The 25537-nt window shown below is 39.0% G+C and overlaps 1 protein-coding gene across 1 annotated transcript in view; it reads right to left on the bottom strand.

The window, feature by feature from the left end:
- Positions 1–10251: 10251 nt before the first annotated feature.
- The window catches only part of LOC109912408 (mucin-2-like), a 75538-nt gene continuing 60252 nt past the window's right edge, over positions 10252–25537 (bottom strand). The window contains exons 2-16 of the mRNA XM_048610580.1: positions 25283–25339; positions 22521–22553; positions 21597–21976; positions 19940–20111; positions 19583–19818; positions 19049–19232; positions 17691–17904; positions 16048–16226; positions 14719–14788; positions 14450–14556; positions 14291–14322; positions 13844–13954; positions 12492–12543; positions 11368–11473; positions 10252–10668 (exon numbers count right to left, since the gene is read on the bottom strand). Of these exons, the coding sequence (XP_048466537.1) occupies positions 10500–10668; positions 11368–11473; positions 12492–12543; positions 13844–13954; positions 14291–14322; positions 14450–14556; positions 14719–14788; positions 16048–16226; positions 17691–17904; positions 19049–19232; positions 19583–19818; positions 19940–20111; positions 21597–21976; positions 22521–22553; positions 25283–25339 (2102 nt within the window). The 3' untranslated portion in view covers positions 10252–10499. The remainder of the gene's footprint in view (positions 10669–11367; positions 11474–12491; positions 12544–13843; positions 13955–14290; positions 14323–14449; positions 14557–14718; positions 14789–16047; positions 16227–17690; positions 17905–19048; positions 19233–19582; positions 19819–19939; positions 20112–21596; positions 21977–22520; positions 22554–25282; positions 25340–25537) is intronic.

Below are 25537 nucleotides of genomic sequence, written 5' to 3'. Positions count from 1 at the left end.
TTGGTACAGCACTACAATATGCTTCATTCCAGATTACCAGCAACCCTCTGAAAGGAAAATTGTGGCAATATTCTTTTGGAAAATTCTTGAAGAGATGTTCTATTTTTCAATTGATCAACTTGTTCACAAATGTTATATTAGTACACTTTGGGTCAGGTAGGATTTGAACTCAGACGTGAGGACACTTTCATTATGCCACAAGATCCCACTCATGTTACTATCTATTTTTTCATTGTAATCTTGATTCCAATTTATTCAGAGCATTAATTCTTATTCTCTTCACTAGTTTTCTGTCTTAATTCTTTCATTTGTATTCACTCTTCTTAATGTATCATTTTCTTTTCCACACATTTTGTCACTTTTTTCTTTCTCTTTCTTGTCTAATCATGCTTTCTTCCTGTTCATTTCAAAGTCTTTGCTGCCATGATAACAGTTTTATAAATCTTTACTTGGTCCTCAACAATGAGTAGAAAATAAAACTGTTTGCATCCAGGATAATTTATTTTCAGTTTGTTAATACTGGATGAAATAAACTCTTACAATAAACTCACTTTTCTACATGGCATTTTATTACAAGAACATTCTGCTTCTCATGTAGTTGTTGTAATTACCAATGTTGAATAGTGTCAGGATTGGAGTCAATACAGACTCAAGCACACTCTAATTCAATAATCTAAAGACATTGGTATATTCAGAGATACTGCTGTAAGATTATGTACTTAATATGAAATATAAACAGACAACTATCAAAATAAACTCCAACTATTGAGTGTGATAAACAGACTGACAGAGGGGACAAAGATGAAAGGCAGAGGTAGAAAATACACCTGTAGTCTTGGTGAGAGTACAACATTAATTAAAATAATAATTGCTAATGAAGATGACAGTAGACCTAATTGTAATTGTTTTCAGTATTAACTGCCAATTCAGAGGTCCTGAAATTTTTAGACATTTCCATCCTGAGGAAAGGGTCTGCAAAGTTGAACTATTGAACTGACGTTGGTTTCATGTTAATTTCTAGGTAATGTCCAACTATATCAAAATCTTATTCATAGATAGTGGCCCAGATCTTCCAATAGCAACTTAGTTGTTTCAAGAGGACAGGAATTGTGCATTATGATCATGTAGCTGACCTTGCCGACTCCCCTCAAAATTGAAAGGTGGGCAATTACCCAGCACCCAGAGATCTCCAAAAAAATCAACAACTCTGATTTAGAGTGAAACCATTTGGAGGAATGTGGCTGATGTAGATGAATAGTTTCCCAGGAAACACCAGAGGAAGCAAACCCCATTTTAATTGCTAAATAACTATTAAAACTGATTGTTTTTGGGACGGGGAGACATTGTTGAACCTCCTTCAGTGCCCCATTGACAGCTAATCCCAATTTCATACCCCCACACCCCCAACCTGGACCTGACTCCACCCTCACCAGACCCAATCTGATCCCCGAATCCCTTCAGACCTGACTCTGCTGTCCACTGGATCCTAGCCAGGCTAACCCCACTAGTTCTGTCTGGATACAGCATCCCTCTGAATCAGCACCACTTTGAACCCTCTGTGGACACCTGACATTCATGTCTTAGAATCACCCAGCCCCACGTGACTCCCGCCTGTTCCCAAGAACCCAAACAACTGATCTGACCAGACCCGACACAACATTCACACTCCTGAAGCCCAACTCAATCCTCCCACTCCAAACTGATTTCCATCTGACCTGCTCTAACCACGCAACAACATACCTGGGCCCCTTGTCCTCTCACTCATCTTACACCTTACATCCTCCATCCAGCCAGTACTCACACTCTCACTTAGCTCATATTCTTACGTTCTCTCAATCTTTATGGGGAGGTTCGTCCAGTGGTAATGTCACTGGATTTATGATCCAGAGCCTCCGGCAAATACTTGGGTATGAATCCTACCAAGGCAGATGGCGAAATTTGACTTCACTAAAAAACTTCTTGAATTAAGAGAGAGCCTAATGGTGGCAGTGTAACCACAGTCAATTTTTTAAAAAAAGACATCTAGTTCACTAACGTCCTTTAGGGAAGGAAGTCTGCCAGCCTTAATTGGTCTATTCTAAATATGACACCAGACCCAGAGCAATCTGCCCTCTGGCAGATAGGTTTGTCTTAGAGACAGGCAATAAATCCTGTCTGATGCATTTTAGGCATCTACTTTCTGCTGTGGGAAGTCCAAAGTCACAGCATTCTCCTTAGTCAGACTTTGCTGATGCAGTTTCCTTCATAAAATGTTGAAGCTATGAAACATTAGCTTTTACAAGGAAGTTTAAATGTCTGAGTGTAAATGAACAATGGCTGGCTGTGTGTTATTAAAATAACATGGTTTGTGTCTATCATCCTACTATTAAGTATCAGAAGATGTGATCTCTCACCTGCTGGTAGTTGGTCTCACTGTCAAAGTGAGTCTTTCTGAAGAACAAGAGAAATTACCTGAGCCACTATCCAAAAACCTAAATACAAACCTATTTCAGCAATGGATCACCTGGAGTCTTTTAAAAATTCATTTTGATGGCAAATAAGGCTGCAGAAGCTAATTGGAAATTCAGATGTCTTTAATTTTCCTGTATTTTCACCCCAAAAAACTCCAATTTCAGATCTTGCAGAACTGAGAATTATACGAGTAGGTGATTTGATTGATACTAAAATATTAAGAATGACAAGAAGTTTTTTGAACTTCAGCAGTAAGTAATCAATTTTTTTTTTCCTTTTCCTGAGGTAAAAGAACATTTACTTATTTCTGCAATTGATTACATTTCAATAAAATCATTTAAAATTCCTGAGTAAAAGAGAAGATAATCAGCAATCACAGTCTCTCAAGGAAACGTCCTTGGCTAATAATCAAGAATTGCCCCATTGAAGGGACAATTGAAGGTTGAAAATAAGTTGCCAGTCACAATCAACGTGAAATGAATATTTCACATTGCACTCAAATGTCGGGGTATTACTTCAAAAATTGGCAACTAAATACACACTATCATGCACAACCATGGACACAAAGGTCCAGAACAAATTTACCAGGATCAAAAACAAAGTTGCTGGAAAACTGGACAGTTCTGAGGAAGGGTCACCGGACCCGAAACATTCATTCTGTTTTTTTCCTTCACAGATGCTGCCAGACCTGCTGAGCTTTTCCAGCAACTTTGTTTTTGTTCTTGATTTACAGCATCCGCAGTTCTTTCGGTTTTTATTTAGATTTACCAGGGTATTGCCCGGTATGGAAGGTTTGAGTTATAAACAAAGGCTGGATAGGTTGGGACTTCTTTCACTGGAACGTAGGAAACATGGAAACATAGAAATTAAGTGCAGGAATAGGCCAATTGGCCCTTTGAGCTTGCACCACGATTTGCTATGATCATGGCTGATCATGCAGTCTCAGTATCCCATTCCCATCCTTTCCCCATACCCCTCGATCCCTTTAGCCGAAAGAACCACATCCAGCTTCCTCTTGAATACATCTAATGAGCTGGCCCCAACAGCTTCCTGTGGGAGAGACTTCCACAGGTTCACAACTCTCTGAGTGAAGAAATTCTTTCTCATCTCAGTCCTGAATGGATTACCCCTTTTCCTTAGACTATGACCCCCTGTTCTGGACTTCCCCAACATCAGGAACATTCTTCCCGCATCTAGCCTGTCCGATCCCATGAGGATTTTTATATGTTTCTATGATATCCCCCCTCATTCATCTCAATTCCAGCGAAAACAAGCCCAGTCGATCCAGTCTTTCCTCATGCCAGTCCTGCCATCCCAGGAATCAGTCTGGTGAACCTTCGCTGGGCTCCCTCAATAGTAAGAATGTCCTTCTTCAGGCTAGGAGGCCAAACTTGCACACAATACTCAAGGAGTGGCCTCACCAAGGCCCTGTATAACTGTAGCATGACATCCTTACTCTGACATTCAAAGCTACTCGCTATGAAGGCCAGCATGCCATTCGCCTTCCTCACTGCCTGCTGCACCTGCATGCCAACCTTCAGCAACTGTTCCACCATGACACCCAGGTCTCGTTGTACCTCGCCTTTTCCTAAACTGCCACCCGTCAGATAATAATCTGCCTTCCTGCTTTTGTGACCAAAGTGGATAACCTCACATTTATCCACATTATATTGCATTTGTCAAGTTATTGCCCACTCAGCCAGTCTGTCCCAGTCACCCTGCAGCCTCTTAACATCCTCCTCACAGCACACACTACCACCCAGCTTAGTGTCCTTAAGAGGAGGATTATAAAATCATGAGGGGTATAGATAGGGATAGTGGTGGGTGTCTTTTCCCCAGAATGAGGGAATTTCAAGATTAGGGGGCATATTTTTAAGGTGAGAGGAGAGAGATTTAAAAAAAGACACAAGGGGCAAATCTTTTACACAGAGGGTGGCCCACGTGTGTAATGAACTTCCTGAGGAAGGGGTGGGGTGGGTATGTGGGTATAAATACAGAATTTAAAGCCAATAAGATAAGTACATTAACAGGAAAGGTTTGAAGGGATCTGGGCCAGGAGCAGGCAGGTGGAACTAGTTTAGTTTGGGATTATGTTTGGCATGGGCTGGTTGAATTGAAGGGTCTGTTTCCGTGCTGTATGACTCTATCTCTCTATGTAACTTAGATTGTAATTTAGCTTCATCAAAATAGCTCAATTTTCAATCAGTTTCCTCTAGAAGAAATGGGCACAATATTTACAGGTGTTATCTAATAACCTTTCACTGACTGGGAGATATTGAAGCAGGATCATTTGTGCCACTGGTCTTCTTGTTGTATGGCAAAGGACCACATCACTCACCTGATGATAAACCCAGTTGTGTTTGCTTTCAATGTTGCAGTGACTCCTGAAGAACAAGAGAAAAGACAGAAATCTCTACACCACAGTATAAATTCCAGAGCATAAGATCATAAGATCGAGGATCAGGAGTAAATCAGCCCCTCAAGCTTGTTCCATCATTCAATACAATAACAGCTGATTGCATTTTGGCCTCAAATCCACTTTCCTGCCTGCTCTCTCTATCTCCTTAGCACATTGCAAATTAAAAATCTGTGTATATACTCCTTTAATTTATTGATTGTTCCAGCAACCACCGCACTCTGGGTTAATGAATTCCACAGATTCATGATCCTTTGAGAGAAGTAATTTCTCCTCATCACTTTTGTTAATCTACTACCCTTTATTCTAAAACTGTGATGTCTTATTTGGATTGCCCCAAAAGTGGAAAAAATCCATTCTACGTTGACTTTGAAAATCCCATTCAAAATCTCATATACCCCAATTAGACTTCTGCTTTTTTTTCTAAGTACGAGCCAGTCTCTGCTTTAAGTGATCAAGCTCTCTTTATAAGCCAAGCCACTCATCTCTGGAATCAATCAATCTAGTGAACCTCCTCTGAACTCCCTCAGTGCACCACATGCCTCCTCAGGTAAGGGGATCAAAACTGTAGGCAATACATAGGCTATCTTAATAATTCCTTGTTGCAGCACCACTGCCCTACTCTGTGCACTATTCCTTTGGCAAAAAATACCAAAATTCCATTTTCCTTCCTTGTTGCCTACTGTACCGACTTACTAGGGTTCTGTGATTCACAAAAGAGAACACCAAGATCCCTCAGCACCAAAGCACTCTGAAGTTTCTCTCTACTTCAATAACAAATTGCATTTCTATTTCTCTGAACAAAATGGATAACCTCACGATCGTCCGTGTTAAACTCCATCTACCAGACATTGGTCCATTCACCTAACCAATCCATATCCACCTGTAAATTTCTTATTTCTTCATTGCAACTTACATTCCCAGCTATTTTTGTGTCATGTGCAAATTTGGATGTTGTACCTTCTCTCCCTACATCCATGTCATGAATATAGACTGTGGCATCCAACGAGTTACCGATTACTAATCAGAAAGAGACTTATTTACGCTGATTTTCTGCTTTCTGGTGGTTAGCCAATCCTCTATCCAGGCAATCCTACCCTACATCTTGCCTTGACAAATGTCCTGTTGTTACTTTCTTAATAACGGCTTGATTTTGTTGTTTTCTGGATTTTTAATCTTGAAACAACAATCTATATTTTCAGATTTCTTTAAATTTCCAATCAAATCCACCTGAGTGCAAAGTTCTGCACTGGTGAACGGACGTTCTCTGAAGGCTGAAATTGAGAAGAGCACACTAATGTGAACAGACTCATTGTTGTATGGCGAGACTATAACCCTGACCTTCCAGGAACCAGAGAAGCAGGTTTTCTGTCCAATAACTTTGTTGCATATTTAACTTGCAACTTTGAGTTGTGCACTCATGTAACGTCTCCAAAGTAAATCCGGCAAATATAGAAGACAACAGATGAATGGATGTCACAATTACCACTGATTCCCTGACAGGAGTTGCTGGATTCAAGTACGTTTTTAATGGTTTCATGTCTTTTCATGAATAAGTGATTGAGAGAGAGTGGGAGGGTGGGTGGGTGAGGGAGGGAGGGAGTGAGTGAATGGAGTGTGTGGGTAGTCAAGTCAGAAAATATTTTGGTTAGGTGACTAATCACGTCAAATCAGACTACTGGGGATGTGTAGTCAGGTTATGAAGAAAGTTGAGTTGGTTTGAGTCAGTGGGAAATGGTTGATGTGGAACAACTTATGACATAATTGGGAATGTTTGGCTCAGGAGGTAAGCTAGGTTTGAGTTGGAGGAGGTATCTAGCTTGGTTTGGTGATCTGGATAGAGGGTAGTAATGGCTTGGGCTGGGGCAAAGAGGTGCTGGTGTTTAGTCCAGTCACATTGGCTAATCAACAAGATTGACCAAGTATTAAAATTAGAAGCATTCCCAGGATGTGAATCCAGCTAAATCCCATATATCTGGCCCCATGTCTCCAGCCTGAATTCAATGTTGAGACGTTGATGCAGTATTTCGGACAGTGCAAACCAGGCCATGAGAAATGTAAAATTTCCAGATAATTGTAATGCCAATGAGTAAAAGAGACAGGGTAACCATTCTCCATGGTAGATAGCCTCTGGATCAAAAAAGGAGTAATGTAGGAGAACATACAAGATCCTCATGAACCAACTAAAAGTGGGAAACTTTAGAGCAGAAAGTCAGCATTTGGAAATGCTTCAAGTGCAGACAGGACTGAAGTGATGGATGAACAATATCTGCACCAAAATTGATCAAGGCATACTGGGAGCAACGTGGTCTACTTACTGGTCTGTATATACAAATATACAGAGAAAATATATACAGCTCAGAATGTAGCCAGAGGTACAGCATTACAAAGACAGTGCTTGACAATCGAAGGTTAAAAACAATGTTCTGCTACCTCGAAATGTAGAAAGTAGTCTCCTCATTGGATCTACCTACTCCTGGTTGATGCTTTTATTCGACACAGGTCACAGAATCTTCAAGAAGGGCACAAAGATGTGGATAAAAGGGGTAGCCTGGAGTGCCAGCTTTGTCTGCTTTTTTACACCTTCTTCAACAGCATCTCCAGAGAGATCACCTGAAGACCTCAGATCGGTCATAGTGAATCCTTGGACACACGTGACTGAAACTTCCCCTGACTCCTGTGTCCTTTGTCTATCTTACTGCGTCATGCACCTGCAAACTGGTCAAAGTTTAGTCAGGGTAAGCATGAGTAGCAGTCTCCAGTAACAGGATATGACTCTCAAGAAAAACAGGTGCTTTGCCTAATACACACAGGAAGAATGCTATATATGAGTTTCAGTGTCATGGTGATGCCAGGCAATGCAGGCTGTCATGATCCACTTGGGAAAGTGCACTGATACTTCAGCCCCACTCTCCCAGGGTCATCACAGAAGTTAACAATTTAATCAAACCATCTCAAGGTCCTAATTTACGAGCCTGATCAACTCATGTTAGAAAAAATATTCAGTACCTAATATTAACTAGATATCACAATTAAATCGATTCAATCTAGAGGCAAACTAAAGTGAGTTACCATAACATAATCAACCCCCTTCTGAAAACACTATACGCACAGCCACACACAGGATGTACAAACAAACATGGATACACTGGTGGATTATAAAAAAAACACAGGTGAAACACAGTTCAATAGCACCGGTCCACAGGATTCGATGAGACAGTCCATTTGCTTCTTCGAAGATATCATATTCTCTGATCACCTTATTTCCAGATCCTTGCAGTTATTTGCCGAAGACACAGGGTGGTTGGCACACTAATTGTACTGTCTTTCAGTCACTGGTTGAGGCAAAAACTAACAGCAAATTGTGGAAGAGAGTGGCTAGCTAGTTCCCAGGTTTTGGTTATTCTAACCCTGTTTTCAACCTCTCGACACACACATATAGACAAACACAGACAAATGAGAAAACTTTGGTTTTATGGATGGAGGGTAAGAAAATCTGGGAATGATAGTTTAATAGCATCAGTCCACGGAGTTTGCTGGGGTGATTCTGTTTACTTGCTAGGATTTTCTGCTCTTCAATCTCTTTTACATAGAAAATAGAACAGTACAGCACAATACAGGCCCTTTGGCCCACGATGTTGTGCCGACCTATTATCCTACTAAGATCAAACTACCCTGCATACCCTACATTTTACTATCCTCCATGTGCCTCTCCAAGAGTCGCTTAAAGTCTCTAAAGTATCTGACTCCACTAGAACTGCCAGCAGCGGATTCCACACGCCCACCACTCTCTGAGTGAAGAACCTACCTCTGACATCTCCCCTCTACCTTCCTCCAATCACCTTAAACTTATGCCCCCTCATAATAGTCATTTCCGCCCTGGGGAAAAGTCTCTGACTATCCACTCTATCTTTGCCTCTCATCATCTTGTAAACCTCCATCAAGTCACCTCTCATCCTTCTTCGTTCCAATGAAAAAAGCCCTAGCTCCCTCAACCTTTCCTCATAAGACCTGCCCTCCAGTCGAGGCAGCATCCTGGTAAATCTCCTCTGTACCTTCTCTAAAGCTTCCACATCTTTCATGTAATGAAGTGACCAGAACTGAACACAATATTCCAAGTGTGGTCTAACCAGAGTGTTATAGAGCTGCAGCATAACCTCACAGCTCTTAAACTCAGTTCTCCTGTCAATGAAAGCCAACACACTATATGCCTTCTTTACAACCCTATCAACTTGGGTAGCAACTTTGAGGGATCTATGGACGTGGACCCCAAGATCCCTCTGTTCCTCCACTCTGCCGAGAATCCTGCCATTAACCCTGTATTCTGCATTCAAATTCTACCTTCCAACATGAATCTTTTCTCCAGGTTCCTTCATTTCTTTGCAGGAAGCACAGGGCAACTTATGGTAACTGCTTGCAACAACTGATGAGGAAAAAGCCTGCTCTTTGTTAGGCTTCATGTATTTTGTTGCAGAGGGGGAAAAACCCTCCCTACTCTTCCAGCAATCTGAAAGCATGTCACTGCATCGTTCACACCCACCAGCAAGTTGAACTACCCAGGAACCAAAAAGAATATTGTTGCCAGGCTGATGAAGTTTGGCATCCATGACTGTTCACAAATATACAAACCAATCAGCTGCTTGTTACTGGCTAAACCTCACTCTGCATTCACACTCTGATGCCGGGACATCTACAAACAGTTTGCCCCTTCACTGATTGATCAAAGCAGCAATGTAAACACCATACGCAACGAGCTTCAGTTACTTGTTTTTAAACATCCAGGAATTCCTTCCATTGATCCTTTTTCCATTTCAGCGCATCAAAAATATAGAAAATGTGGTTTTAACAGCGCAGACATCCCTATGTAAATTTGTCTGTACGTAGCCCTCTATCTTCTAGCAATTATTCTTGATTTCATTTTATCTGACTTTCAGTGCTTAACTTGACAGTGAATTCCATATTCTAAGTGCACTTTCTGGTCAGATTTTGTGGGCATTCATGGAGGTGGGGGTAGGGATGGTCAGACCAGAGATAGTGATTAAAAATGGATCCAGTGTTCATTGAGGCATTGAGGTGTAGTTGGGGGCATTTTAAGTCAGCAATTATCTTGAAGTTATTTTGCTTTGAGACAGGAATGATTGATTTAGTTTTTCATCAGCTCAGGCCTATCACTATAAGGAATATTGACTTCAGTAGGGCCCTGAGAGAGAAATCAATGGACAGTATCTTAGAATCTAGAGTAAATGCATTAAACCCACATAGCTGGTGTGTTACCTGAAAACAGAGTGGGAATTTAAATTGTAAACCAATTAAGTATTTCTTTCACATATATTTGCAATTGAAGTAATGGGAGAAATACAGTAGTGGACAAATTGCCATGTTAATTCGTGCAGAATATGCTTTATTGATTTAATATTGCCACCAAACAAAAGGTGAAAGCTTTGAAATATACAAAGAAGTGACAATTCCACAATTTAAAGGTAGTAATTGGGAGAAAATCAAACTTCACAACACTGTCTCATCACTAAATAAAACCAAGTAAATGGAGATTGCAAAGAAAAATATTTCAGATTTTAACATCTGCACATGTTGCACAAATTATGTTCATTCGACAAACTTTGAGATCACAACATTAATCGTTTTCACTTTTACAGATTTTGCAACTGCACGATTTAGCAGAAATGTAGGTGTACACTTGAGTTTTTCCATTGAGGCAGTTCAGGTGTGTTTCTTTTTTCTCAGTTTCTTTTTCCTGACAGCACTCACAATTATGTTTCATGCGATTTGTTTTGGGATCAAACCTGACAATTAAGCAGATCACAAGTCAGTCAAGTTAACTTGTTGTTTTACTAAATTACCCATTTTATTTGCAACACTATGACACCATGATTGTGTCAAAGTAGTCACCCTGTACAAAACATATGACAAACAAAAGATGATTTGCTGTAAATTGCACTAAGGAACTCATTAAAGTTTCTCATAATAAAAGAAATTCAAAGAGCTCAATTGCATAAACTGGGCTTGTAACTATTTGTCAAATTTGATGGCTTGCACTATCATTGGATGACCATTGCAAAGCTCACAAACACCACAAAACCATTAACATGCTTTCTGCAACTCCCTTTACAAGTACCACCCATCCATCCCAAGAATAGGTAATGTTTGGGGTTTAACAGGCATGAAGCATCCAGATCAACTATGCCCCTGGCCCCTCCATCCCCCACTTCAATCGAGGGTCAAATGGTTACACCACATGATGGGAGAAAGGAAATTCTGAATTGTATTCAGAAAATAAATGAACATGTCGGTAGGTTTTGACACACAGATTGGTGTGTAGAGATTACAAGCCAGAGCCTCTTCAGAGACGCATGATGAATCATATAAATTTGATTAAAAGAGAAGCTCACAGTCTATGGACTACTATACATTTCAGACATTTTTTTTTTCTTTTTTTTATTTCATTACTCTGTTTAAAATACAAAAAAAGTTAAATTACTTACATAGCTGATGATTCACATTTTCCTTCACATGCTTTCAGCTGAACGGTTGCTGAACAATCACCTTCTTTGATGTCAATCGTTTTGTTTTGCACCTTGCATTGTCTCACTGTGAGGTTGGGAGGAATCAAGTTATATTTTGAACTATTTTAAGTTGCATGACTAATACAGATAGATCAAGTGGATGTAAAAGAGGAAGGGGGCAACAGGCTTTCTTCTTTTGAATAAAACCTTGAAGCTATTGTCAAGAAATCTCAGAAGATGAAAGTTTCATTAGGATTTCTTAATATAAAATAAGCTCAACCCATCATCTATAAAGGACATTATTGAAAATAATGAACCTGTTAATTGTTATTGAAAATGCTGTGCAATCTTTGCACTATTGATTGTGAAGTGATCAAAGTGTCAGCTGAGAAAGAGTTCTGCATGGTCATGTGGTGCTGGCACTTCTTTAGTGCATGAGCTCAGCTCATTAATTTAATGCAATGTGGGTCTGATGTAAAATGGTGTGCAAAATCACAGACAAATGCTGAGAAGTCAAAATGGTTCTTTTAAATGAACTGCACTGAATTGTCAATGGGTTTTTATTTTGCTTCGATACTTTGCCGATGAGGTATTGGAGCAGTTACTTCTACATAGCTTCAGCATCTGGCCTATCAGTCTGTAGGAAGTCGAAGCACAGACCTCATAAGTTTAAAGTCAGGCAGAAACCTGTCAATCACATTCCCTGTCTCAATAATTATTGGTATAGAAAAAAAGAGCATGCAGATTGAAAACATCTTTCATGATGTCAGAACACCCGAAAGCAAATCATAGCCAAATTCAATAATTCTGAAATACAGAGATAACAAGGTGTCAAGCTGAAACGTCAGCCTTCCTGCTCCTCTGATGCTGCTTGGCCTGCTGTGTTCATCCAGCTCTACACCTTGTTATCTCAGATTCTCCAGCATCTGCAGTTCCTAATATCTCTGAAACAATTCTGAAATACAATTATTTTTGTAAGCTACGGAACCCATAACATACAAAGAAGATGTAATTCTCAGTCACAACAACTTAAAGTTGTTATTATTATTTTAGAGAAGAATAAGCTGTTAAATAGATAGCAATGGACAAAAGGAAATATTTACATTTCTCTTGACAGTAATAGCAGCAATGATCTTTGTCCCATTGTTTGTCAGCCTAAATACAGAAAAAATTCAATTGTCATTGTTTTAATAGTAACTATTGTATAGATTTAACAGATGAATTATGAACTTATTGATAATAAATAAACTGTAGTTACATTTTCCAATGTGCCCCTGAATTGAATCATTATGTTTTGTTAAGCATTTTTATTTTCACAATGAATATAGTAATATGTGTTTCAAATATATTCATGAATACGAGGACATTGATCAGATATGGAAACAGGCTGAGTAACAGCGCTTAGAATAGTTTGCCTAAGTGTTGTTATGGACTACATATTCAATGTAGTAATGTTCAATGTTATGTTTTAATCTGTGTCTCTTAGATTTGAACATAGCAGCCATACCATCAATTAACTTAGAATTATGATAACATTTTATGACTCTCTTTCAATTTTATCTTTCTTTCAAAGAGCTTATCATAGATTTTTTGTCAGTGACTGTTTATGCATATTTTTCATCCGTCGTACGTAAAGGTGGATAATTTTGTGCCAGACGCAGCAGCAAAGACTCCCTGCTCACTCTGACAGGTGAGCATTGTGGCATAAACCTATGTCTTTTGAATTGTGTCTATGTATGTGAACTTCAGAATTGTGATGGACAACAATAGTGCACATATTTGAGGGATATTGTGGGATTTTTTTTGGTACTTTTGTCATAATTATGATTAAAGAAACTTACTTGAATTGCACTAATTGGCAGATTCACTCATTCAAATTGAGCTGCACATACCATGGGACTCACCCAGGTCAAACTTAGAAGTAGAGTAAAGCTCTCCCTATCTGTCCAACAACTTCTGTAACTCCAAACTCACAGCATCCTTTATTATAGCTGAGAGGAGTTTAGGACAGTTTTGTATTGTGGACCCAAACTCATGAGGAACAACCTTGAAGATTGGCTAACATAATTTGTGTAAATCCTTACAACAAACAGAAGCGGGAGGGGGGGGTGCACATTTACCCACCTGTCTAGCCTGAAATAAAACCTTGATCACTGAGATGGAAGAACAGTTTCATGATTTATTGCATCATTCAAATGTTGTAAAAGTAATGTGTGGCATGTCATCCAATATGTAATATTATCTCATTTGATATTATGAGTGATTTAGTATAGTGTCCTTCATAATGTGCAGAATGATTTTTCCTCTAATTTAGGGTCATTTCTCTTATTACTGCTCTTTTAAGCATTTTAACTGTTAGTTCATCACACACAGAGAAAAACAAAGGAAGACTTCACCATCAGAACACATCATGGCAAACAAACGGTACTAAAACCAAGGTCAGGTCTGTACTGACCTCATCACATTTTGGACGATCTGAACATGATTTTTGTGTCTTTGTTACCAAACCTTCTACACATGTATAGTTGATACATGTATCATTGGGATGCGGCCAACTTTCACCATCCTGAAACGAGAACATATAGAACAGTCTGGGTAGGCTGATGGCTTCCTTCAGTGCTGTGAGTTTCAAACTAACATTGTACAATTGGAACATTGCAATTTTACAGTATTACCACATAATACCACAGATTAGTTGATGAGGTTTTACAACTATGTCATGGTCCCAGATTAATAAAATCTAGAAAAATTATTAAAAGAAATTCAATTTTAATGAATCCTTATCTTAATACAAATGCCCAGTGAAATTCTGCTCTGATGCTAGCAGGGCATTATTTTATTGCCAGATCATCTCACTTAAAAATATAGAAACTGGTAAAAACAATAAAGAGGAGGCACTCACATATCTTAGGTTTCCTGCATAGTCTTTGCATCCTGTGGAAACGAGACGTGTCACATTGTTAAATGAGTGCCATCTTTGTCAGTGATAACACTTGTGCTCAGTGTTTATCAACTTGTTAGTTATATTTAGAAGTAATGGTGCATTTTCATAGTTACTCACTAGCACATGAAGAAACACATCGTGTTCCATCCTCAGAAAGCATTGATCCACTTTTACAAAAGCAGCCTTCAGTGTGTTCATCAAATGCCTCCCCATGTATCATCTCACTGGAAAGAAAGATTGTAATTGTATGTTTATTCAATGATGAAGTAACTAAAGGCATGGCAATTTTTAAACATTTATCAAAACAGTTACTTCAGAATATGGCCACCTACTGTTAAAAGCAATGATACAGGTTTGAATAATTAGAATGCATGACAAATACCTACCCATCCTTACAATAATCATGATTGTGTTTGGCGCAGGCTTTATAGGTCAAACTCTCTGTGCAGTTGTATGCTTAAAATAAAATGTAAGAACAAGTTACATAGGGACACTCAAAATACTGATGTTAATTACAATTATCAAAAACAGAGTGGCTGTTTGGATAAAAATTCTGTTGGGAATAAGATTACTGCTTTGACCTTTCTGCTAGTTCATCTCAAATTGATCCTTCCTTTTCCTCATTGACTTGTGTTCGGAAGACGGGAACTCTCCCTTTGCAGTGCACAGCATCGTGGGTTTGGCCATCCACACTCTTCAGCTGTTGATTTGAGTTACTGCACAGATCAGTAGCCTCCTGACAGTAAGCTTCTTTTACTCTCAGCAGATGCACTCTCACAGTAGGATCTCTTAGCCTTAAGACAATTCTGTCTCTAATGGGATTATCCTTCAGAGCTCAGAAGACTCTGCTTGCAGCCGTGTAATGATCAATATTCATTCTCCTTCTCTTCCTGTGTGCTACTCTTAACCCAAATAATGTGTAAATTACATTAGCAAAGTGTTCAAAATGGGTCCTCAGGCCTTATAAATTGCTTTCCTTCTCACAAGTGACATGTAGGTGCAAATTAGTCTCTAGTATCCCTTCTCCATTAAAGATAACAGAGTTTTGACTAATCCATTTTTGTTTCTTATCCGATTCTGAAGGAATCTCATCATAGTGCCATTGAGACTAGAGAATTGCCATTTCGTTCTCAAATCTCTCTTCATGATATGAGTAGATACTAAAAATTCAAAGCCATTATTTCGTAACCAACCATCAATTCTTGTGGGAAACTGCAGGCAAGTTTCTTAGAACTTGGCTCCTGTGTAAAATGCACAAAGTGAGCAAATGAGCTTGAACAGGCTCTAGGTCAAACCTCTGCTTAGAAACTGTTCTGGAACTTTTCCAACCAGAACCCTATGGGACATGTTTCCCTGTGATGGATTGTTGCACATCTATTGACTTGTTTACACCTGTCAATGTCTCAATCCAAAGGCTGTTAAAAAGGCAGGTCAGACGCATTTCAGTTCACTGACCTTATTAATTAAAATTATTTCTGTCTAAATCCAATTCCTGTGTGATTAATGATAAATAATTTAGGATTGGGCTCAGTTTCTGGCTCCTGAAACCATTCTGACCATTTCCATGTTAACAAACCATAGTAAGACAGATCAATGTGCACATAACTTGGTTTCTTGGTTCCATATATTTCATCTAAATAATGTGGGTACAAATTTAATACATAGATATTTAATTTGAAGTCTTAAATATCATTCTATAGGCTCATAGCACTTACAGCATAATCCATTTGTTGAGTTTCTCCAGTCAACACATATCCCAGCTGCATTACAAGTCAAAGCAGCAGCTTCCAGGCTAGTACAGCCCATCTCTGTAGAATTCATGGCACAGTGATCGTACTGACATGCCTTGACATATTTAGTCAGTTCTTGCTTATTTCTGCATTTTTCGAATGAACTGTAGAGTGGGAGTGTAATTAGTAACATAAATAAGTATTAGTAACATAACAGCCAAAATGATCTCCCTCCTAAAAAAGCTTCAAGGCTTTATTTTAACCATAAATTGGGCCTGTAATGCACCAGCATATATAATTCTTTCCCATATTACCTAAGCATCAATTAGACTGTGTCAAAATGGATTAATGCCTATGTTCAAATAGGCAAGAGAAGAATTCCAAGTAATATGTGTATTATTGCATAATTTCACAACTACTGTCTGACTTATTGATGCAAAGCCTACTTATAATGTTAATTTTAATTTAAATAATTAGTTTAATCTTTTAGTGTTTGTAATTATTAGGCACTGATAGTCTAAGAGAATTATCAAGGTTCCTTTTTAACTATTGTGTTAAAAGTTTAATTTTCCAATTCACTGGTAACAAGCCTATCATACAAACACTTAAGCAAATCACAGAGTTTGTATCTGTTCAAAATATAATGGCTGTTCCAATCAAACTTAGCAATACAAATCAAACTTTTGACACTGACAAACTGAGAATCATATTAAGTTTCTCTTTCAAAGCCCCCTGACTGGTGAACTTGTATGAATTAATGAAATTTTATCAAACTAAAATAGGACCACACCATTCCATTTATGTTATTAACATCAAAATAATATTTCCCAAAATGAATCACAAATAAATTAAAAGTTGGTGCACTCCATTAATGGTTCTTAAGTACTCTTCCACCTTTTACTGAGTCATGAACAATACTGGATGCTTCTCTCAAATGAATGGAAACAACAAACAGGGCAAATAGGTCACAAAGGGAGAGGAATGGCTGACATCCTGGAAGCTATGGTTGCAAAGAAGCATTCAGAAATAGGCAAGTAGTTTCCACGGCCATTCAAAATTGGAGCTGGTTAGAAAGTGGACAGTTAGCCATCACAATGAAATTCTATTGCATTTTCTGATTACTAAACAATCTAAAACACTTGAGATGAAAAGTATTACTGTAATGTTTGCATAAAAATAAGTTGTCCTGCTGAGCAGATTGACCAGTGGGCAGAGGAACTCTTGGTGTTGTTTTAACAGTGACAGCCAACTACAGGCCGAGACGTCCTACTGATATTTCAAGAGTGTAGGCTGCCTGCGTACTTCAGGGCACCTGAAGGCAAAGTATGGTTTCTGTTCACCAGGATGAAGGGGAAGGGGTGTTGTGGATGCAGCTTCAAGCACAGCAAAAAGTGGCAATGGGATGGCCATTACTGGCAGAGGCCCCTTTAAATGGGCCATGCTCAGATGGGATAGCACCTGAATGACACTGACAGTTGTTCAATGTGGTGGCCCTCCCCACCAGACAAAATCCAGACAATGACTTTTTCATTGACATTATTAAACATACATTAAGAAAAAGTTGTGTGAAATGAATATCTGGATAGATTTGGTCACTTTAAAAAAAAGACACAAAGAAATGTACGTACTTTCCTGATATGGCATCACACACAGTTTTCCCAAATTCGCATGGTGGGAGAGTAGGAGGCACTTCACAAGGCACATTTGTAGGAGCTGCTTGACAACGTGGCTTCTTAGGATCATCAACTTTCCAATCAAACGCAGTTTTGTGACAACAGTCACGTGGTTCTATCTTTCCATTCCTTCTTACACATCCATCAGTTATATTTCTAGAACAAGAACCTGTGAAATGGGAAATATTTCACATTGATGAATACATTCTATACTCTATTAGTGCAAATTCAGGTTTTCAATTCACACTCCAAACCTTCTATCTGGCTACTGGGACTGAACCAGACACCAGTTTTCAGTCTGGGTGTTGTGCATGATCCTGTGGTGAACTGCTGACTATGTATTCACATCATTACAAAGGCCCACTATTTCCACCTTCACAACATTACTGGATCTCATCCCGTCTCTGCTAATCTGCTACTGAACCCTTATTTATGTCTCTGGAATCCTGAGACCTGATTCCTCACTGCACTCCCATGGTCTCCCAGGGACGGCACGGTGGCACAGTGGTTAGCAATGCTGCCTCACATGCCAAGGACCTGGGTTTGATTCCACTCCCCAGGTGACTATCTGCGTGGTGTTTGCATGTTCACCCCATGGGCTGCATGGGTTTCCTCCCACAGTCCAAAGATACGCAGGGTAGGTGGATTGGCCATGCTAAATTTCCCATAGTGTCCAGGGATGTGTAGGTTAGGTGGGATAGCCGTGGGAAATGCAGGATTACAGGGACTGGATGGGATGCTCTTCAGGGGGTCAGTATGGACTCGATGGGCCAAATGGCCTGCTTCCACACTGTAGGGATTCTATGATTCTTTGATAAAATATTCCTTAACTTGAGGTTAAGTAAACTGCTGGTGTCACTGTCTTTACTTGCACCAACTCATTGTCACTGGTCATCCCTACGCTCACTGACTAAGATGAATTCCCAATTAAGCAGCATCCTCTGGTTAAAATTTTGCATTTTGTTTTAGCCCTTCTAAATATTTGTGTTTACTCAAATTCGACCTCTTGAGATTCCCTGCACCATTACTGGCCATGGCTTCAGCTGCCAAAGCTGTGAGTTCTGAAATTTCCCCATATACCTCTTTGCCCTCTTGTCCGTCCTTTAAAACACCCCTGAAAAAACTACTTCTTTGGTCAAGATTTTTTGATCAGTTGATATAATATCTCTTTCTGTGGCTTTGTGTCATACTTTGTTTTATAATGTTGGTGCAAAATGCTTTGGAATCTCTTAAACTTCAAAGGTCACAATATAAAGATAACTTGATGCTATTACTGTAGCATACACCACAGTAACAGTAACACACAAACGTACCACATTGTCCTTGAGTATTGTTTAAGAAGTACTGTTCTGGCACTCTAATCCTGAAGTTGTTTCTTTGACCAATGATTGTGGTTCGAATATCAGGAATATAAATGGTTACTTTGTTGCAACTTTTTACAATGTTAAGTCCTCCTGCACGATATGGAAAGCTCACTTCTACTTCATTGACAGTTACCTTTTAAGAGAATTGACAGGAAATGTGTTAACAAGGCATTTGAAGACTCTATTCTCAATTAGCAAACCAAGCAATGGAAATGATAATAAGAACATTTTGAAGACCAGTGATCAGTATTTCCAGAGAAAATTTTGGGGAAGGCTGTCCAAACATTATCTGCAACCTTATCCTTAAGGCTACCACTTGAGAGGAAACTTTACCTGGGCTGGATATGATCACAATTCTAAAAATTCACTGCATTAGCCTCCTCACACATCAATGTTTATTTCACGATAGAGTAAAGAAACAAGATACTGATATTGATATTGATTAATATTAGATAGCAGGTATGAACACACACTAATACTTACCACAGGCTTTCTTTTCTCAGTTGAAAAATTGATGATATGTTTGTTGTAGTTAATAATAAGTGATTTACGGCAGGATGCGAAGCTTTGTTGATTACAGTGATAATTATCAAGAATCACAGAGAAATTGTATCTTGGGGTTTTTTCTTGGACAAGAACATATGTGCAATTGTGAAAAAAGTCATAGCCCAGCCCATCAAAGGTACGATAATGTGAATACCCCCATACTTGACATTCACCTAAAATTAAAAAGAAAATGCTATTTACATTGAGATAAAAATGATAAGTAATATGAATATAATTTATGAACAGAAATTTAAAAACAATGAATTTGAAACAAATAATCAAAAAGCTACCTACAGTCACAGTCCCATGTTGAACAGCAGCCACCTTTAGTTGGGACACTTTTGGATTCTAAGCCACTATAACATGTAGGTTTCACAGGGACTGAACAGGGCACCTTCGTAATTTCATATGTTTGTGCTATAATACAAGTAATGATCTTACAGTCTTCTTGCCATGTTTCATTGCACTAGGATAGAGTAACAAGTAACTTAATACATCAGCAAACATTTCAATTAGTTGAACAGTTCTGATATTGACTTTATATTATTGAGTATGAAAAGAAACAGTTTTCTCTCTTTCTGGTCTGGGTGTTCAACAATAACAATTTCATAGAAGCCCTAGTACCACATCAGTTAGGTTGCTCAAATTCCTAATTTTCTGCTTGTTATAAAGTCGTTCTTGGAATATAAGCACTGTTTGCCATATCAATATTTGGGTTATACTAAAAACAGTGAGGTGAAGTGTAAAATGTAAAGCAAACATGTCAAGAGGTTTGTACCTCTATACTGCCTTCATCAGTTTAGGAAGGTGATGTGCATTAGAAACTCAAGTGACAAAACATCTTAATTTGTTCAATCTGTTCATCAGCTTAGCCCTGTTAACCCCTCAGTAATGGAAGGGTTGATTGTGAAGGGTGGCACAGAAGCAAGGTGAAAGATTTGAGCTAGCATTGGGGGACAGAGAGTTTCAGCTTCAGGGACAAGGATCACCTCAAAAAAAAGTATAAATACAGTTATGAAATAGTCAAGATTTGTTAGAGGAAGTGGGCATCGAAGTGGCATTACTTTCATCACTGCAAATGATTCATTCCAAAGACATCAAGTGTCAGCCATAAGTTGAATATGTATAGTACATTTAATCTAAGAAATAGCACCAAGGTTCTTCACTTGAGGTATGTAATCAGACAAAAGTGGTCATCCTAATGAGATAGGTTTAATACTAACTTAATTAAAGGTGTGGGCTTAAGTGACTCTCTTAAGTGAGTGACAAGGATGCAATTCCAGAACATAGGATCCAGTCAGCTGAAGGTGGAGTTCCTCATGATCAGGTGAAGGGAGTATGGCTAAGAGCCCAGAACTGGAGGAATGTGAAGTTTGCAAATTGACATAGGGCTGGAAGAGTTTGCAGAGAGAGAAAGAAGTGTGTGTCAGGGAGGAACATTATGACGATTATGAGAATTTTATCACTGAGGCACAGGTCAAGCAAAAGTCAATGCACAGTTAGCATTACAGGAGTGTTGGGGAGCAGGACTTGTTGTGAGGTGGGTATGGGAAAGTGAGATTTAGATGAGCTCAGGTTTTTGGAAAGTGTAAAGCGGTACGTCCATCAGGATAATGTTGAAATAGACAGTATTGTAGTAAAAAAAAACGAATGAGAGTTTCCACAACCAAATGGAAGCAGAGACATAGCAAATGATGTTATAAAAGCAGTAATTAATGATCTGGATTATGGAGAAGAAATGGTTTTAGAACCTTAGTGGAGGTCAAAATAGACGTGGAGGATGTGAACTATCTGGTTCAGTCTGAGGTGGTGGTGAGGGAGAGACATGGAATATGCATGCAACGGCGAGTTGCTGTGAGAAATAATGGGATCCATTTACTATAACTATAATGTTTTAAGTATTATTTAACACAGCGTTAAACCAATTAGAAATGAATCGCAACTTGATTACCTTCCTTGGTGGGTCTGAATTACAGTAACATTTTTCAGGTGTAGTAGTTCTGGAGACAGACGTTGTTGTGGTTGGAAGTGTTGTTGTTTCAACTGGTTCACAGCAAACTCTAATTCTATAGTCCAAACATGTAAGGGCGCCACTAGCTGGTCTGTGGCATATTAATCCGCTGTCTAAATCACATGTTACTGTATCATTGGTTTTACTAATTGGATACCCAGGAAACTTGAGAGCTTCACATTGAATATTTGTAATCTTGTTCCCATAAGATTGACACACGGTATCTCGAATTGGATCTAATGGTTCTTTATCATGCGTTTGCTCAACAGATGGTTTGTTGTTGTTAATCCACACAGACCATTTTCCATTGCAAGGAACCTCTGCAAAATAAAGCAACAGTCACCAATTAATATTGATATAAAATACTAATAATTGGCTATAGAATGTTCAATAGTATCAGCCAGAAAGCTATGAAATAACTGAAGCAGTTGGAGAAACTAAAATATTTTTGGTTATTTCCTTTAATTACTAATTTAACACCGTGATTTTGTAGAGTGGTAATGGACTCCAATCAAAATGTCAACTCAACAGCATTGTCTTAAGGCTTCTCTTGGTGGTGTTTTAATGGTCTCCTCTCTTTCTTCCTGCGCTCGCTGTCGTACAAATCTTAGGCCAAGAACTTCCATTGGATTGGTCCAAGTCAATTGGCAAAATACATAATGGATTGCCTTTGTCTTAGAGGTTTTGAAGTGGGATTTAATCACATCTTCTTCTGAAGTGAGTGAGAGACTTCTGAACCAAGGCTGAGAACAAGTTTTCAGTGACCAGGAAATTAAGTGAAATTATACTCTGGTTTTATATTAGTTACTGTGTTTAATGTAAGAAAACATAACTCATCAGTTGTAGATGTGGCAGTAGACCTACCTGTGGTTGTTTTCACTGTTGTAGTTGTTTCTTCTGAAAATAAATGCAGTCACAATTAAAACATGTAGCCTGAAATAAGACAGTTTAGAAAGAGAGAGACTTCACAGCTGAGAATACACATATTTTAAGAGAAAGGTAATAAAAGAAAATTAAACAGATGGGCTTGAGAAACAGTGCTACAGTTGTCCAGTCAATATCCTGCCATGATAAAGCTTGTATATTCCATGTGCAAAATGAAAACGTTCTCCATCAAATGACGGCGATTGTGAAAGATCTAAGTCGAGACACCAGCCAAAATATTCTGAAGACTGGCAATGACAGGCAGATTCACTCAGTCCTGTTTTTCTCTGTTACTGCTGAACCCTGCATTTCTAGCTGGGAATTCTGATCCTGCCTTCTTCAGAGATGCAAAGTGTAGCTGAAAACAGCAGTTATTTCATGGATAATCAAGGGAATTCATACCACCCAATCTATAGAAATAGAGTTCTGAAGAACAGTCATATTAGACTTGAAACATTAATTCTTGGATTGTTTTCACTACAGCATTGGAGGCTGAGGGGTAACCTGATAGAAATATATACAATTATGATTGGGTGGTTAGCAAGAATCTTTTCCCCCGGTTGGAAATGTTAAGTACGAGGGGAACATAGTTTTAATGTGACAGGAGGTAAGTTTCAAGGAGATATGCAAGGAATGTTTTTTTATTCAGAAGGTGGTAGGTGCCTGGAACACGCTGCCAGGAGAGGTGGTAGAGACAGATACAATAGCAATGTTTAAGAGGTATCTAGACAGACACATGAACAGGCAGGGTATAGATGGACAGTAAGAACTGCAGATGCTGGAATCAGGGATAACACAATGTGGAGCTGGAGGAAAACAGCAGGCCAGGCAGCGTCAGAGGAGCAGGAAAGTTGACGTTTCGGGTCGGGACTCTTCTTCAGAAAATACTTCAGAACGTCAGCTTTCCTGCTCTTCTAGGGTATAGATGGATATGGATCATGTACAGGAACGTGATGGCTGAAGGGCCCCTTTCTGTGCTATACTGTTCCAAGTTCTCTGTTTACCTCTCAATAGATGCTGCCAGACGGTTTAGCATTTTCTGTGTTGGTTTCAGATTTCTGGCATTTGCAGTATATTTATTTAATTTAAGCACAGAGCAGGCTTTTGAGAAAGGTTATGGTCCATAGAATAAAAAAAGGACAGTTGCAAGATGGATGCAAGACAAGCAGTTGTCACTGGGGCATTTAAATGTAATTCATTCAGAAGATGTCAAAAATTCAAAGACTTGTCAGGAGACCAGCTGCATTAGGATTTCAGTTTTCACAATGGACTCTCCAAAAGGGTTTTCTGAGAAAGGCACAGCATGACTGCACCTGACAAAGGAGCAGTGCTCCGAAAGCTAGAGATTTCAAATAAACCTGAAGGACTATAACCTGGTGTCATGTGACTTCTGACCTTGTGTACCCCAACTGGACACCAAACAATGTCAAAAACCAAGCCATAAAAAGAGGCAAATGATTTCAGAGAAACAAGACCACGCAATTAGACCAAGCCAAATAGCTTCCATTTCTTTCAAAGAAAATATCCCAATGAACTTTCAGTGATGCCTTGTTTAAAAACGTTTTCGGATATCCAAATAAACACTGTCCACAATGCTGTACCATGAACTCTCAGAAACATGAAGAGATGAAGTAACGTCATAACAACCAGTGCGAAAAGACTTGCTTGTGTACAATGGAAAAGTAGAATAGATACCCATTGTCGTGGTTTCAGCAATAACTTTAGTGGTGGTTGTTTCCTTTGGCATAGTTGTCACTTTGGACAGAGGATGAAAGTAATCAATATTATTGATTCTCCAACTGAAAACCTTCAGCAGTGACAATTTCGCCAGGAGGCTGTTTTATTAAAACTGGAACATGAGGAATGCAGGGAAGTGTGTTCTACCAAAGTAAGAAAAATGAATACACGGTGGCTCAGTGGTTAGCACTGCTGCCTCACAGCACCAGGGACCCGGGTTTGATTTCACCCTCGGGTGACTGTCTGCGAGTAGTTTGCACATTCTCCCTGTGTCTGAGAGGGTTTCCTCCGGGTGCTCCGGTTTCCTCCCACAGTCCAAAGATGTTCAGGCTAGGTGGATTGGCCATGCTAAATTGCCCGTAGTGTTCAGGGATGTGTAGATGAGGTGGGTTATATGGATGGGACTGCGTGGGATGCACTAAGGGTTTGTGTGGACTTGTTGGGCTGAAGGGACGGTTTACACACTGGAGGGATTCTATCGGATATCTTTCCTTTTACTCAATAAAACACATTTTGACGGGAATGGCAATGAATATGTAAGCTTAAATGAGTTGTGAATTTGAAGAACAGTAACTACTTTCTTGATTAATGTAGAAAAGGCAACAATATTAATACAACATGTCAAGAGAATCGTGCATTAACAAGATGAGATGTTCCTGCGATAGTCATGTAAAAACAATACTCACCATGAAATTCAAAAGCACATTTCATTCAACTATTGGGACAATCAGTAAATACTGGGAAGGAAACAGTGTCTAAGAGAGTCAGAGACATTTACAAACATGCAACACAACATTTCTCCTCATGTTCACATTAAGATCGAGCTACATTCGACCCACTGCAAGGTCTCAGATAGATGTCTACGGTGAGTGATATCATGTCCCTCTACTGTCTGGGAACATGGGAAACAAGATGGTTAATGGCAATGATTCTACGATCGTGTATCGAAAGAAGCCATCACTGACCTGATGTGGAGCGAGTTGTGGAGATGGGTGTAGTTGGTTTTGGTGTTGTGGTGACTCCTATGGAAGAATATGAAAAATCATCAAATACATTGCACTGCAGCTTCAAAATCTACCTAGAATTGAAGAGGTTTCTCATTCGATTGTTTTACTGTGTTTTTCTCAAATGTGACTCTGCATTCCAAAGTCATCAAAATTTCAAATCTTTCTCCCAAAAGGCAGTTTCTACAAGAATGAACAAATGGATTGTCATTGCTA

The sequence above is a fragment of the Rhincodon typus genome, chromosome 22 (assembly GCF_021869965.1).
Source record: "Rhincodon typus isolate 14 chromosome 22, sRhiTyp1.1, whole genome shotgun sequence".
Taxonomy (NCBI): domain Eukaryota; kingdom Metazoa; phylum Chordata; class Chondrichthyes; order Orectolobiformes; family Rhincodontidae; genus Rhincodon; species Rhincodon typus.
This window is presented reverse-complemented; position numbering and strand designations above follow the sequence as displayed.